The following is a 15,656-nucleotide window of genomic DNA, read 5'->3' as shown; positions in this document are numbered from 1 at the left end:
TACAGAACTACAGAACTCCTATTTCCCTGCTACACATATCCAGCTTTGTTGTGTAAATATGTGTTCTCTGAAATTTTCATGTATATCTACATTATTGTTTTGCACCTAACTGCTATTTTCCTCTTTGAAAAGGGAGGCGTTATATATAGCACTCCTCTATTTGTCATACTTGAGCTGTGTAAAAAGAGTTACACAAGTGTGTCAGTTGTGGTACAATTAAACCATATATCATTTGTGGTTTGTTGGATTTTATTTTATTTGTATTTTTTTCTTATGTACTTCCTTTTACTTAGATGCTTACTTTTAATTTAACATAAAACAGCGGAATAAGGACCGTCCTTTTTGACAGCTAGTAGATTTAAAGGGATAGTTAACCCAAAGATGAAAATTCTGTAATATGACTTTTATGTGGCGCACAAAGCGACAGTCTCAGTCACCATTCTATTTCATTGCATCTTTTTCCATACACTGTGAGTGAACCCATTATGTCCCACAGATGAAAGAAAGTCTGTAGGTGTTTGTAAAAACCTTTTCATTAATGGCTGAACTTAAATGAGAATGGTCCACCTTACTAAGTTCATACCAGTCCATACTCATTGACATGCTGGTCTCTAAATGTACATTTAAAACATTAGAAATACTCACACTTTTGAATGCATACCATCTGACCTTTATAGCATCATAAACACTTTGCTAGTTTACAGTCACCAGGTCTATGTACAATATAAATACTGTTGGAGAGAAGCGTCAAGCTTTGGTTTCTAGTGTATTAGCTGGAGTAATTTGAGCCAGAATGGGTGGGACAGAAGCTCGGGAGGGGAAAACCATGCCCTACTTATGCAATGCACTTCAAGACTTATTGCCTTCATTTCAAAACCTCTTCTGAAAAAGAAATTGTATTAGGAAAGATCCCATTTCTAGTGATTTTTAAGGACATTAAATGATCTTCATGCATAAACAGTCATGCCAAAGAAACCGGTTAAAATTTAAAGAAGCACAACTTGTTTTGATCAATCTGTTCCTTGTTGCAGTGCATTTTGTGTGCAATCATTATTTCTTCACTATAAACCACACCCTGATATGAGCAAAAGCTAATTATTGAGGGGCTTCCTGTTCACGTATCAGGTAATCAAAGTTAATGTTTAGACATTAAAGGTTTTCCTCTTTTGTTCTGGTGGGTTCTTTTTTTTTTTTTTTTTTTTTTTACTTTGAGCTTGTAAAAATATCAACAGCATTACAACTTATCTTTATGCTTTGGGATGAACCAAGACTTAACCCAAAAGCAAACAATGTTACTTAACAGAATGATTTAATCCAGAAAACAAACACTTTATCACTTCAGATGAATAACTACATTTTGGAATGCAGAGCTTCGTTCATAGAGATGTGCTTGACAACAGGTTGTGCCACCCTTTTGAAAAGTTAGCAAATAAAATGTACGTTTGTTATATGATCACCTGATATAATTTTTTTTTTCTAATTTAGAAATACATGAAAAGTAATAAATGTATATATCCTTTTTTTACACATTTTATTGTATATTCTACGTGTATAACAGCCACAGTTTAACGGTGGATTTGCTATAGCTTGTTCTCTGGGTATGACTCATTATTGGGGCCCTGAGGGCAGACTATCTCACTTTTCTAGTTTGTGTACATCTAGAACCTTGTCCAGAGGCACATACAGCAGTGTAAAAACACACTGCATCTAGTGTAAAAGTAGATGAGCATATCCGCAGAAACTTTGGGAAGCATCGAAGAACTGAGACGAATGGAAAAGGCAAAGTCGAAAGTTAGATTATAAAATGTTGCTCTTGATAAAATTAGTTTCCTACAAAAGAGCCAAACACTAAAATGGAGTATGCACAAATTACCACTGCTTGATGGCAGTATTACTCAACAAATAATAGAGCAGTTCGAATGAAAACATATGCATACTTTTCAGATTTTGTCAGCAACCCTGCAATGGTAAAATGCTACAAATTATTTCCTATAAAAGCAGCCAAATGCTTACAAAGGTGGAATTTGTGCACAAGGTTCGCATTGCTTGATGCCAACATTACTTAACCAAGCATAGTCCAGTTACTTTACAGGGTTTGGTAGTGACCTTACAACAATAAAATGCCTTCTTATCAAAACAAACCAAACCACATTTCTTATTCTTAAACATATAATTCAAACCCATCTCATTTGTGTGCTTTGTGTGTGTATATGTGATCTCGTGCTTGTGTGTTTTCTTTGGGGAGTGATGCAATGATTTCTCCCCCTCTGGATAATCTACAACGCCCATACTGATGGTTTCCTCCCACAATTATACAATAAAAGGATCATTATGCTTCTTTTCTTCACTTCTCACACAGTCTCCAGTCAGATTAGAAAACAGCAGCAATCTTCCTCCAAAATTATGTCTTCCTCCTCCACCCACAGCTACATGTCCTCAGGAAGGTCCATGAGTGGAGGACCCTCTCGTCCCTCCATGTCTGGAGGAAGAAAGCATGGGGGTAGCGTTTATGCGGGTGCTGGAGGATCAGGAGTCCGTATCTCTAGTGCCTCTTCCTCTCGTTCCTATTCTGCTGGTGGTGGAGCAGGGTTTGGAAGTGGTACTGGCTATGGAGGCGGTGCTGGCTATGGAGGTGGTGCTGGCTTCGGAGGTGGTGCTGGCTTCGGAGGTGGTGCCGTGGATATCTCTGCAAATGAGAAAGCCACCATGCAAAACCTCAATGACCGCCTGGCCACCTACCTGGAGAAAGTGCGCTCTCTTGAGAAAGCTAATGCTGAATTTGAGCTGAAAATCCTTCAGTTCCTGGAGAGCAAAACTGCCCCCACTGCTCGTGACTACAGTGCCTATGAAGCTACAATCAGTAAACTCCAGAACAAAGTATGTGGTATCAGGACAAAGAACATTATAAAATGTCAATACAAGCTATTGTTGTACAAATTAAATGTTTGAATCATTCAGAAGTTTGACCGTTTTAAATATGAAGATAAAAATATGTAGATGAATGTGATTACACTGAATGTAGGAGATATTTTGTCATTACGCAATATCTAAAATTTGGCTTTACTTTTACTTGAATTATTTTCCCACCCTGAAGATCCAGGATGCCATTCGTACAAATGGAGGCATCTACCTCAACATTGATAATTCCAAGCTGGCCACAGATGACTTTAGAGTCAAGTAGGTCCACACACGACTAAGAATAGTAGACCATCCACTCTCAGAATCTCTAATGGACCTAAATGATTTATAATGGTTAATGGTCTTTTCTGAGCAGATATGAAAATGAGTTGAGCATGAGACAGTCAGTAGAGGCAGACATCGCTGGCCTGAGGAGAGTGCTGGATGAGCTGACAATGGCCAGATCTGATCTGGAGATGCAGATCGAGGGGCTAAGAGAAGAGCTGATCTTCCTCAAGAAGAACCACGAGGAGGTCATTTGGTGGCTGGCATCAAAACTTTACACTCAAATTGAGTCAATAGTCCCTCTTGATATGTGGTCCGGCAAATGCTCAGTGTTTTATCCATGTCTCCTTAGGAACTCTTGGCAATACGTGGCCAGATGAGCGGACAGGTCAACGTAGAGGTAGATGCAGCACCACAGCAAGACCTCTCAAAGATCATGGCTGAAATCCGGGAGCATTATGAGGCCGTGGCTGCCAAGAACCGCAGAGAGCTCGAGTCCTGGTTCCAGGCCCAGGTAAAATCCTGTTCTTTGCCAATTTTTCATCATCAGTGTTGTAGTCTAAACCAACAAAGGACTTGTCTGATTGCTTTGCTATGGATTGCCTCTCATAGACCGATGCCCTTAACAAAGATGTCACCGTCAGCACAGAAGTCCTCCAAACATCCAGATCAGAAATCCAAGAGGTTAAACGCACACTACAGGGTCTTCAAATTGAGCTACAGTCACAAATCAGTATGGTAAGCTGGTCAACATATCAACCCTTAAAGGTGTGTTTTGATTTATCATGCAGTGTAAAGAACAATGACTTTCCCCTCACAGAAAAACTCATTGGAAGGCACATTAGCAGACACAAAGGACCGCTATTCTTCCCTGTTAGGCAACTACCAGAGACAGGTAACCAGCATGGAAGAGCAGCTGGTGAAGCTTCGTGCAGATCTTGAGCGTCAGGGCTATGAGTACAAGATGCTTCTGGACATCAAGGCTAGACTGGAAATGGAGATTGCAGAGTACAGAAGACTGCTCGATGGAGAGGCTGTTGGGTGAGAATTCCCTGCATCTCTCCACAGCTTTCAGAATACACCAACATAAGGAAAATTAGATGATTCTGAAACTTCCTTAACTTAATACAATTTTTCCTCTACCTCAACAGAACTCAGTCTACCACAAAATCATCAACAACACGCAAAGTGGTAACCATTGTGGAGGAGGTGGTGAATGGCAAAGTGGTCAGCTCATCTTCCAACGCTGTGAGCCAGAAAAAGTGAGATCCCATTCAAGAAGAAACAGCACTTTTGAGATAAAACATCTAAATTGTGTGGAGTGACAAAAAGCAATAAACTTGTCTAAATGTGCATTTATGTGTTTGAATCATTATTTTGCTTTCAGTTGTTTTAACATGAATCCATAATTGTTTCAAGTTATTAGAAAAGTTATTTGCTTTACACGCAAAATAATCATAATTAGTAATTAACTGCCATGATAATAACTGCTAGTTCAAGTCTAGGGACAACTGGTGAAATCACATGTTCTATTGAACCTGCATTTCTGTAAAATGATATATACGGTCACTCTTTTCTGACCAAATAATAAAAAAACAGGAGGCTAAATGTGGCATGTCCAAAAGGTTGTGGATCCCATCAGTCATCTGTTTGGACAAAAATGTCAGCTTTTAAATGTTTCTTGTTGCCAGCTAACAGTCCTGTTCTTGACCCCTTGCCCTTGTTCACGATAGTCAATGGTGAAGGGCTTGGGACCAAATGGTCAAGGCTTGGCTGGATAGCATGGTCCAGTTAACCCCTGTAAGAACTGTAGATACTGTATCTACACCATTCTGCTGCCAAAAAGCATCCTTCTCCATTGAGAACCAAGCAACTGATTTTAAGATGAATGGGAATACTAAACAATTGCTTTCTCCAAGTATTATACTGTAGACCCTTGCTTGGATTTGTGCATTCTAATGGTGCCATCAGCCAGTGTTATCAGGACATAATTTTCCCGCAGATCCAAAGTAATCAGTCACATGTCATTTACGGCTCAGGTGATGGGCTCAAAAATGTTTCCGAAAAATATGGCAGCGTCAAGGTTAACAAATATCATTTTTTTTAACTAAAAAGACTATGAAAATCCTTCATTCCACATACTGTTATAATTCTTGTACATGTATAAGTGACAGTAACGGTGGCTGTGCTGTAGCTCATTCTCTGGGAGTCTCACAATGGAGGCACTGGGGGATTCACTTTTCTAGTTTTAGTGGCACCATTTTCCCCTCAGGTTCAGAGAAAATAAGGCTAGTTTTGCTATACCAATGGACTGTAAGCATGTAAAATTGAATTGTAATGTTTAAATAAGATGAATAAAACCATATAATTGTATAGAAGGTACATACAGCAGTGTGAAAAATACATAGTGTAAAAGCAGATGTACTTTAGTCTGTATTGTTAAGGTTGGATACATGTATTTGATCCTGAATGGATATAACAGTGCAGACTTGCATTCATAAAAGCAGAAACCTCAGAACGAACTAGATTCAAAAATTAGATGCTAAACTGACACTCCTATAAATTCCTAAAATTGGCATTTGTGCACAAGGGTCCTTTAAACTTTATTACTAAACCAAGAATAGGGCAGTTTAAATAAAACATTTATGCAAGTAACCTTGCGACGGTAGCATACGTTCTAAAAAAAATCTGTACAAACCATATTGTTTTTTTGCTGGCAATTATTAAAACAAACTTCAAAATACTTTAGTAACATGACCATGATCCATCTGCAGCTCAAACACAGTAAAAAATCAGAAACAGGAAAAGTTAAACAAAACACAACAACCAGTTTAATCCAAATTAAGCACAGGTGGTAACAGTAATGAATTATGTCAGCGGTGGGTTAATATCAAGTTTATTTTAACTACATCTACAAAAAAACATGGGTCATTAATTCCACCCTCAAGAACAGTTACTGTACGTTTCCACTGGTGCAGAAGAAATCAGCTCAAAGCCACTCACAACACTAGGGAACATCGTGCTCCGCACCAGTCAATCCCACAATCCACCTCGCAAGCATGGCTCTCAGCGTTCGTGGATGGTTCATGTTCTCATTGCGAGAACATGACCATGGCAAAGTTGCAGTCGCGGCTTTCCTTCTTTTGAGGGAAAGCCACTTCATCTGTCCCCTCCACTGGTCCTTCTACCTACGGGTACGTGGCGCCCTGGTTGATGCTGAAGGTGATTCACGTACCGCCCCACTCCCCGGTACGCTCGTTTGCGCCCGTCCAGTTCTGGAATGAGAGAGGCAGCTCGCCTCAGTGCCAGCCTAATGTCTCTTTCGGAGCTCGTGAGCCAGATGAGATGTCGATTGCTGCATCGGAGAGCACCTTGGTGATGTCGGACGCCAAGGACTCGACCGGGCTGACGCCTTCGGGTGTGGCAGCCTGGTCTGAGGCCGACGCAGAGCTGACCGCCATGCTTGCCCGGGCCGCTGCGAGTGTTGGGCTTGAGTGGAACCTCCACCCGCCCCTAAGCACTTGCGGTTTGACGACTAGTTTCTGGGTTTGGCGCGCCGTTCGCAGCCATGCCCCCCTCCAGTCCCCTTCTTCCCAGAAGTGCACGACGAGCTGACGTGATCGTGGAGGGCACCTTTCGCTGCCTGATCCTGAACCTTCAGTTCGTCCGCTCTCACTACCCTCGACGGGTGGGGCAGTCAAGGGTTAAGTCATGATACCCCAGGAGGATAAGGCGATCGCGGCACACCTGTGCCCACTGAGCGCCACCACCTGGCAGAGTCACCGGCACTCCCTTCCCGAGCCTGTAGGACAACGTCGTCTCTGGCAACTAAAGTCTACAGCACTGCCAGTCAGGCCGCCTCTGCCCTGCACACCATGGCCCTCTTACAGGTCCATCAGGCCAAGGCTTTGAAAGAGCTACACGAGGGTAGTTCTGATCCCGGTGTGCTACAAGAGCTGTGCTACAATAGTTGCACTCGACGATCGATCTCGTACTCCGTGCAAATAATGTCACAGCACACGCTTGTGGTCCAGGATCGCCACCTGTGGCTGAAACTTGTCGAGATGAGGGACGCAGACAAGGCGTGATTCCTTAATGCGGCCATCTCCCAGGTCGGCCTCTTTGGTGACACCATCGAGGACTTCGCCCAGCAGTTCTCGGCGGTGAAGCAACAGATGGAGGTCATTCAACACATCTTGCCCCGACACTGCTCAAGAGTACACACCCCGTCTGTTTGCCGAGGCCGTCCCCCTGCGGCGACATAAACTCAACCGGCTCCGCCCCAGCCTGAGCCCAGCCCTCGGCCCCGGAGTAGAGCCCGCCGCAGGAGAGGGACACCCCCCGCTTCTCAGCTGGCTGCAAAGACCCCCAGGAGGGCTCCCAAGCACCCCTGAGATGGGACACCCGAGGATCAAGATGTCTGGGGGAACTCCGGAGCTGGTAGCCAGACCACTCCATCCCCCAGTGGAGGGCCGGGAGGAAAATCTTTTGTTCCCTTTTTCTTTTCTGTTTGCCACACCCCGTATGGGCTGCATTACTCACATTGTCAAATAAAGATCAGTTTCCTCTCTCCTCGGATCACACCGCCAGTGCTCGCGGTCGCCGTCCCCACGGTTACCAGACACTGAGCGCCTGCAGCCTGGACCTCATGAACGCGGCCCCCTACCTTCACGTGCCCCGCTGCATCACACAAACCACACCCCCGGCCAGCCGATGGTGACGAGTCTCGAGGACGACCCGAGAGTACCTCCTCCTCAGTCACCGGCCCGCCTTACGCCGGGCATGTGGAGCAAGGTAAGTGCTTCGAGGGTCCCCTCAGTACGGCTGCCTCATGTCGGAGCACCGCTCCCCGACGCGGCAATCCCTGCTCCCCCCCGCCACGAGGCCCCACCCCCAGGAATGTCGGATGCGATCCTTCCATTAGTGCCCCTTTCCTGGAGTTTGGATGCGTGGCTATCGCTTTCCAACCTGTCGCGCTGGCTGGCCAGAACCATCGGACTCGGCTATGTGATTCAATTCGCCAGGCACCTGCCCTGGTTCCTCAGCGTTCTCTTCGCGTCAGTGAAGGACGAGAGCGCCACCATCCTGCGTGGGCTTTTGCATACTCAATTACCTCGATGACTGGCTGATTATAGAGCACTCTCGAGAGTTACTGTGTGCACACAGGGACCTGGTGCTCACGCACCTCAGCCGTTTAGAGCTTTGGGTCAACTGGGAAGAGAAAAAGCTCTCCCCGGTTCAGAGCATCTCTTTTCTCAGCATGGAGTTAGACTCAGTGTCAATGATAGCGCACCTCACATGCGAGCGTGCACAGCCGGTGCTGAACTGCCTGAACTTATCCGAGTGGGAAATGTCGGCCCCACTGAAGTACTTTCAGAGGCTTCTGGGGCATATGGCATCCTCAGCGGCGGTCACGCCACTCGGGTTGATGCATATGAGACCGCTACAGCACTGGCATGGCGCAGCGGCACACATCGCGTGGCTCTCATGCCCACCTGCTGCCACCTTTTCAGCCCTTGGACAGACCTTGCGTTCCTGTGGGCTGGAGTCTCCATACAGCAAGTGTCCAGGTGCGTCGTGGTTACAACGGATGCCCCCAAGACAGGCTGGGGCGCCGTGTGCAACAGGCATGCAGCCGCTGGCTCCTGGATAGGACCTCACCTGCGTTTGCACATCAACTGCCTCGAGTTGCTGGCAGTACAGCTCGCCCTGCTGAGGCTATTTCCGTTGATCCAGGGCAAGTACGTGTTGGTCTGGACGGACAACATGACGACAGTGGCTTATATAAACCTGCAAGGTGGTTTACACTCTCGTCACATGTCGCAACTCACCCGTCACCTCCTCCTCTGAAGTCAGCGGTGACTCACATCCCTGGCAACCTCAATGCCACAGCAGATGCTCTGTCATGGCAGGTGACACTCAGGGGAGAGTGGAGATTCCATCTCCATGTCTGGTCCCTGGACGGGCTGCAGAAGACCTAACTGGTCTACTGCCTGCAGTGGTTAACACGATCACTCAGGCCAGAGCTCCTTCTACAAGGCAGCTGCATTCCTTAAGTGGTGTATCTTCGCTAAGTGGTGTTCTTCCCGTAGCAAAGACCCCCAGAGGTATGCAGTCGGGTCAGTGCTTTCCTTCCTGCAAGAGAAGTTGAACGGGCAGCTGTCCCCCTCCACTCTCACACCACGACACTGTTGAAGGTAAGTCTCTCAGTAAGCACGACCTGATCATCAGGTTCCTGAGAGGTGCCAGGATGTTGAACCCTCCTTGGCCGCACCTCTTTCCCTCATGGGACCTCTCCGCGGTCCTTTTAGGCCTACGGAGAGCCCCGTTCAAGCCCCTAGAGTCAGTTGAGTTAAAGGCCATCTCATCGGAAGACCGCCCTCCTGACTGCACTCACTTCCATCAAGAGGGTCGGGGACCTGCAAGTGTTCTCTGTCAGCGTAAGAGTGCCTAGAGTTCGGTCCGGAAGACTCTCATGTGATCCTGAGACCCCAACCGGGCTATGTGCCCAAGGTTCCCACGACCCCTTTTAAGGATTAGGTGGTGAGCCTGCAAGTGCTGCCCCCAGAGGAGGCAGACCCAGCCTTATCGTTGCTGTGTCCGATGCGTACTTTGCGGACCTACTTGGATCGCACGCAGAGCTTTAGATGCTCTGAGCAGCTCTTTGTCTGCTTCAGCGGACAGCGGAAAGGGAATGCTGTCTCCAAACAGAGGCTTGCCTACTGGATCGTGGATGCCATCGCTTTGGCCTACCAGACCCAGTCCGTGCCCGCCCCCTTGTGGATTCGAGCACACTCCACAAGGAGTGTGGCATCCTCGTGGGCACTGGCCAATGGCACCTCTCTAGCAGACATCTGTAGAGCACCGGGCTGGTCAACACCCAATACCTTCGCGAGATATTGCAATCTCCAGGTTGAGCCGGTTTCGTCCTGTGTTCTTTCAGGTACGAACAGGTAAGTTTCATTACGCGGGACAGCTGGCCGGGTGTACCGCTTGTGTATAGCGCCTTTCCCCTCCACGAGGTGAAGCCATGCGCTCTTCTCTCCCATGCATGTTCACGACCTGTGAACCCTGGATGTCCTTCCTCCTAGCCCTTTGGCTCACGAATTCAGTGGAGGAATTTGTAGTCGGACCCAGTATGTGTGCTAATGTGCCCTGTACTGGGGTAAGTGCTCCACAGGTCTTGGTTACCCCGGTAACCTCCTGTGATGTATCTTCCGCTGTACGGTCTCCCTTTTTCAGTAGACCCGCGTCTCCCTTGGCAAAGCCCTCTCTGCCCCGGTCGCTGCGTTTGTAGAGCTCCTCCCCTACGAAGGGCAGGACCTACCGCAACACCTCTTCCATGTGCGGCCTTAGGCCCATATGACGTATTCACCACTTTTTTACCCTCCCCTTCAGGGCAGGGTGTGGCCTCCGTGGGGTCTTTCTCCTGAAAGAATAGAAACAGAAAAGAACACCTTCCCCGGCGCATTTTATGAGCAGTTAAAGGCCCCAGCCAAATCATTTTTTCTGTGTAGAGATAAACTTAGAGAGAAAAGGCCGCAGCTGGCACGGCCTGCTCCATTACTAGATACGTCTCCTTCCCCCCTTCAGGGTTGTTGGGAATTACATGACATTTTGGGGCATCTGGGGAGGCTACGTGCAGTCTGAGTGCATCTGTTCTTACGCTCACAGTAGCTTGCCTACACCTGCATCGGCAGTTCACATAACACAGTTCAGCAATTGTGGTGTTTCGTATAGGGACCCCTAGTGTCACCACATTGACACAATGTCGAGTGAGTGACAGAAGGGGAACATCTCGGTTACTGTCGTAACCTCCATTCCCTGATGGAAGGAACGAGATGTTGTGTCCCTCTTGCCACAGGCTGAACTACACTGCTGTAATGGCCAGGACCTTGTCTTGTCTCCTCAGTGCAAAAACCTGAATTAATCTGCATTCCAGCCTCCCTTTTATACCCGTATGTCGGGGGGAGTGGCGTGCAAATTCTAGTCGCCAATTCTCATTGGCCTTTTCTCAAAGATCTGAGGTGTCTCGGGCTCTCATGATCAACCCCTAGTGTCACTACATCGACACAACGTCTCGTTCCCTCCATCAGGGAACGGAGGTTACGACAGTAACCGAGATGTTTTTTAGCATAATATGAGGTAAAAAAGCACAATTTATGAGACCAGCCTTGTCAGTTTTTACTGCTGATTTGAAATATTTTCTTTGATCGTAATCTTGACTGTTTTTGAGATTTCGGTGTTCCTCCATTCAAGAATAAAGGAGCTGCACTGGCATGACTGGAAATAGCCTCCTGAGAGCATCCCAAACAGTGGACTGACTTGCAACAAAGACTTTGCATGAGCACTAGATGGTGCTAGGAAGTATTATCGAGCTTGAAATCATGATCAACATGGGGAATGCTGATGTGAAGATTTATTAGGAGTTATATTTTGGACTGTTCTCAAAACTTATTGGATTGCTTACAACAACATATTAAAACCACTGGAGTCATATGTATTACTTTATGCAGCCTTAATGCTTTTTTGGACCTTCAAAGTTTTGGTCACTTGCATTGTATGGACATACGAGCTGAGATATTCAGAAAATAATAATGAATCTAGTTTGTGTTCTGCAGAAGAAAGGCATACACATCTGGGATCCCTTACAATATGAAAAATAAATCTTTGCCACTCATTTTTCACATGCATATGCTAGTGATTTTCCGCAGATGTTTTCCAGAAGTTTACAGCTCTTTACCAGTATTGGAAAACCTGCAAACCTTTAGCAGCAATGGACAATTTGCCAGAAGTTTTCAGCAAGGCTCATTTGCATGTGAAAACAATCAGTGGTGAATGTGGCAAATTTGCAGTGAACTCCTGATTTTTGCAAGGGATGGCATTAGGGTGAGTAATGAGAATTCACATTTTTGGGTGAACTATACCTTAAAAATATAAGGTTAGGGAGAAGCTATTATAAAAAACAGACACACAGGTATGTTACACCCAGTGACATTAAGACCATGTTCTGCGCATTAAAATGCATACTTTTTTCAGGGTAACAATTTAAACAGAAAACGTCCTGGTTCGGGGGGGTGTCCCTCCCAAGGAGAAGACATCACGGAGACCACACCTCACCCAGAGAGAGGGGGGGTATTTAAGTGGAAATACGTCACATGGTCTTGCCGAGCTATGTTGAAAGTATGCCATGTGGAGAAGTCCCATGGTAGGTCCTACCCTACGGGGGAGGAGTTACTACAAGCATGGAGACTGGGGCAGAGGGGCCTCTGCCCAAGGAAGACGCAGTTTGCCAACAGTGAAATTAATTAGTGGAAGATATACATCGCATGGGGTTACCTACGGGGAACCGCCACATGCGGAGCACTTACCTCAGTACAGGGCTTTATTTAGCATGTATACTGGGCCGGCAGCGAGTATCTCTGAAAACTCGACTGCCACAGGGCTCGGAGGAAGTCAACCAGGGAACACAGTTTGTGAACACTACTGGGAGTTAACGGTGCACGTCTTCAGCTCAGGGGAGGTGAAAGGCGCTATGCGCAAGCGATACACCTGGCCGGCTGTCCCGGACTTACCTGCTTGTGCGTGCCACTACATGGGATGAAACCGGTTCCACCCGGAGGTTGTAGAACCTCGCAAAGGCAAATGTCTGTTAGAGAGGTGCCCCTGGCCAAGGCCCATGAGGCCGCTACACCCCTGGTAGAATGGGCTCGTAGCCCTAATGGGGGCTGCACGTCCTGGGCGTGATAAGCCATAATTATGGCGTCAATGAGCCAGTGGGCGATCCTCTGCTTGGAGACAGCGTTTCCTTTCTGCTGTCCATCAAAGCAGACAAAGAGCTGCTCAGAGTCTCTAAAGCTCTGTGTGCGATCCAAATAGATGCGTAAAGCGCACGCCGGACACCGTCAGGGCTGGATCTGCCTCCTCCTAGGGCAGCACTTGCAGGTTCACCACCTGGTCCCTAAAAGGGATTGTGGGAAGCTTGGGCACATAGCCCGATCGGGGTCTCAGGATCACATGAGAGTAGCCCGGACCGAACTCCAGGCACGTTTTGCTGACAGAGAACGCTTGCAGGTCTCTTACCCTCTTGATGGAAGTGAGTGCAGTCAGAAGGGCAGTCTTCAAGGAGAGTGCCTTAAGCTCAGCTGACTGCAAGGGCTCAAAGGGGGCTCTCTGTAGACCCTGAAGAACTACAGAGAGGTCCTATGAGGGAACGAGGGATTCAGTCTGGAGGAATTCAGCCTCCTGGCGCCTCTCAGGAACCTGATGATCAGGTCGTGCTTCCCTAAGGAATTACCGTCCACTGTGTCGTGGTGTGCCGCTATAGCGGTTACATATACCTTCAAGGTGGAAGGGGACAGCCATCTTTCCCACCTCTCCTGTGCCACCATCGAGGGTAGTGAGGGCGGGGAAGCTGAAAGATTGGGACCAGGCAGTAAAAAGTGCCTCCCACGACATTGTCAACTCTTCATGCACTTCCGGGAAGAAAGGAACGGGGGCGGGGTGTGGCTTTGAGCGGTACTGCGAGCCCAGGAACTAATCATCAAGCCGCGAGGGTTCAGGGTAGAGCGGAGGGTTCCACTCTAGCCCAACACTCGCGGCTGCCCGGGAAAGCATGTCATCATCTCTGCGTCAGCCTGTGACTGGGCGACCGCACCTGACGGGAGGAGCCCAGCTGAGGCTTCCACGAGCCTGCTCTCCGATGCTGCGCTCGAGAGCTCATCACCTTCGCGGGCTCTTAATAAGAGTTCGAACTCGCCATGAGACGAGCCGGCAGACTCATCTGGAAGCCTGATAGGGGCAGACGAGCGTGCTGGGGAATGGGAGGTCCGTGGGGGATACCCGGCGGAGGTGGTCCCATTGGGGTCCCCAAATCGCCCCCAGTGCTAGCCACGCTGGCCTCATACCTGTGGGTAGATGGACCAAGGCGGGGAGCCTCTGGGGTGGCTTGCTTTCTTACGAAGGTAAGCCGCGACTGCATCATTGCCATGGACATGTTCTCGCAATGAGTATTTGACCCATCCACGAATGCTGTCTCCACATGAGCAGTGCCCAGACACAAAAGACAGTGATCGTGACCATCAGAAAGTGAGAGATAACGAGCGCAACCAAGAATAACACACAAACGGAAAGGTATCTTTAAAAAGACGCGTCTTTAAAAAGACGTTCCGTGTGTGCCACTCTTTTAGAGAAATATACTCTTTTAGAGAAATATACTCTTTTATTTCTGCCAAAGTGCCCAGGGGCATTCTCTGCAGTGCACCAGTGCAGAGGGGGGAGAAGCCGCTGAAATGCGCCGTCAGATCCAGCAGAGGTTAATGAACAGTCGTGGGAATTCAGCTCAGAGAGCAGAGAAAATCTGAATGAGTGGTTGCATTCCAGCTCCTTTTATACCCGTATGTCTGGGGGAGTGGTATGCAAATACAACTCAACAATTTTCATTGGCCTTTTATCAAAGACCAGAGGTATCTCGGGCTCCCAAGAGTGACCCCTAGTGTCACTACATCGACACAACGTCGAGTGAGTGACAGATAGGGAACTAGTCATTACAGTAGGTAATTAAAATACAATTAATAAAATACTATTTTTAAAACAAATTTTAACAATACATTAAGGCTGGCCATCAGGGAGGCACAAAAGTGAGCGAAACAAGTACTGTTCTTAAACACCAGCTGTACTTCCAGCACTGTTCACTATGAGGGAAAAGAAACAAATAACACAACAGCCCCAGTCAGTGAGTGACCAAGGAATACCACACACACCAGCAATACACACCAACAACTTTTTTTGGGTACTTATATTGCCTGTGCAATCAACCTAATTAGCAGAGGCACAGGTGATGGTAATGAGTACAGTTGTCTGAAACAACACCACTTAAAAGAATAGTTCACCCATAAATGAAAATTCCCTCATTATTCACTTACCCTGATGCTATCCCAGATGTGTATGACTTTCTTCAGCAGAAAACAAATTACGATTTTTAGAAGAAGATTCTGAGCTCTGTAGATACATAGAATGCAATTAAATGGGTGCCATCACTTTGACGGTTCAAAAGTCACATTTAGGCTGCATAAAAGTAATCCATGCGACCCATGCGAGCAATGAATGGCTTCTGAAGAGAATTGACAGGTTTATATAAGAAACATGGTGATAATTAAAATGTTTTTAACCTTATATCATTGCTTCCGTCCAGTGTTGAATTTCAGTTTGAAATGAACTAACTATCGTGTGATATTCATTACTCTTTGTATACAAAGTGCGCGATTCCGACTTCTCATTTGTGCTTATGACTGCTGGCAGAAAGTAATTTTTTAAAGTTAATAAAGTTTTAATTATTGACATGTTTCTTACATAAACCTGTCGATTCGCTTCAGAAGCCATTCATTGATTGACTGGAGTTGCAAGGATTATTTTATGCTGCCTAAATGTGACTTCTGTTGAAGAAAAACAGTCATACACATCTGGGATGGCAT

At 46.8% G+C, this 15,656-nt stretch overlaps 1 protein-coding gene across 1 annotated transcript; it reads left to right on the top strand.

Annotated features, from left to right (window-relative positions):
- Positions 1 to 2,330: 2,330 nt before the first annotated feature.
- LOC127420841 (keratin, type I cytoskeletal 13-like) lies at positions 2,331 to 4,536 on the top strand. Its single transcript, XM_051663402.1, has 7 exons — positions 2,331 to 2,877; positions 3,095 to 3,177; positions 3,275 to 3,431; positions 3,536 to 3,697; positions 3,796 to 3,921; positions 4,004 to 4,224; positions 4,335 to 4,536. Exons 1-7 carry the CDS (start codon positions 2,332 to 2,334, stop codon positions 4,447 to 4,449), a joined length of 1,410 nt encoding a protein of 469 aa, XP_051519362.1. The 5' UTR covers position 2,331; the 3' UTR covers positions 4,450 to 4,536.
- The last annotated feature ends 11,120 nt before the right edge of the window (positions 4,537 to 15,656 follow it).

Source organism: Myxocyprinus asiaticus, chromosome 30 (genome assembly GCF_019703515.2).
Source record: "Myxocyprinus asiaticus isolate MX2 ecotype Aquarium Trade chromosome 30, UBuf_Myxa_2, whole genome shotgun sequence".
NCBI lineage: Eukaryota > Metazoa > Chordata > Actinopteri > Cypriniformes > Catostomidae > Myxocyprinus > Myxocyprinus asiaticus.
Note: the sequence above shows the minus strand (reverse complement) of the source record. Positions and strands in the feature narration are given on the sequence as shown.

Excerpts from the sequence above, each read along its gene's own strand:
- LOC127420841 (XM_051663402.1), top strand. The coding sequence starts at position 2,332 with ATGCTTCTTTTCTTCACTTCTCACACAGTCTCCAGTCAGATTAGAAAA. Across the intron at positions 3,922-4,003 it reads TACAGTCACAAATCAGTATG|AAAAACTCATTGGAAGGCAC; the intron begins GTAAGCTGGTCA and ends TTCCCCTCACAG. Across the intron at positions 4,225-4,334 it reads CTCGATGGAGAGGCTGTTGG|AACTCAGTCTACCACAAAAT; the intron begins GTGAGAATTCCC and ends CTACCTCAACAG.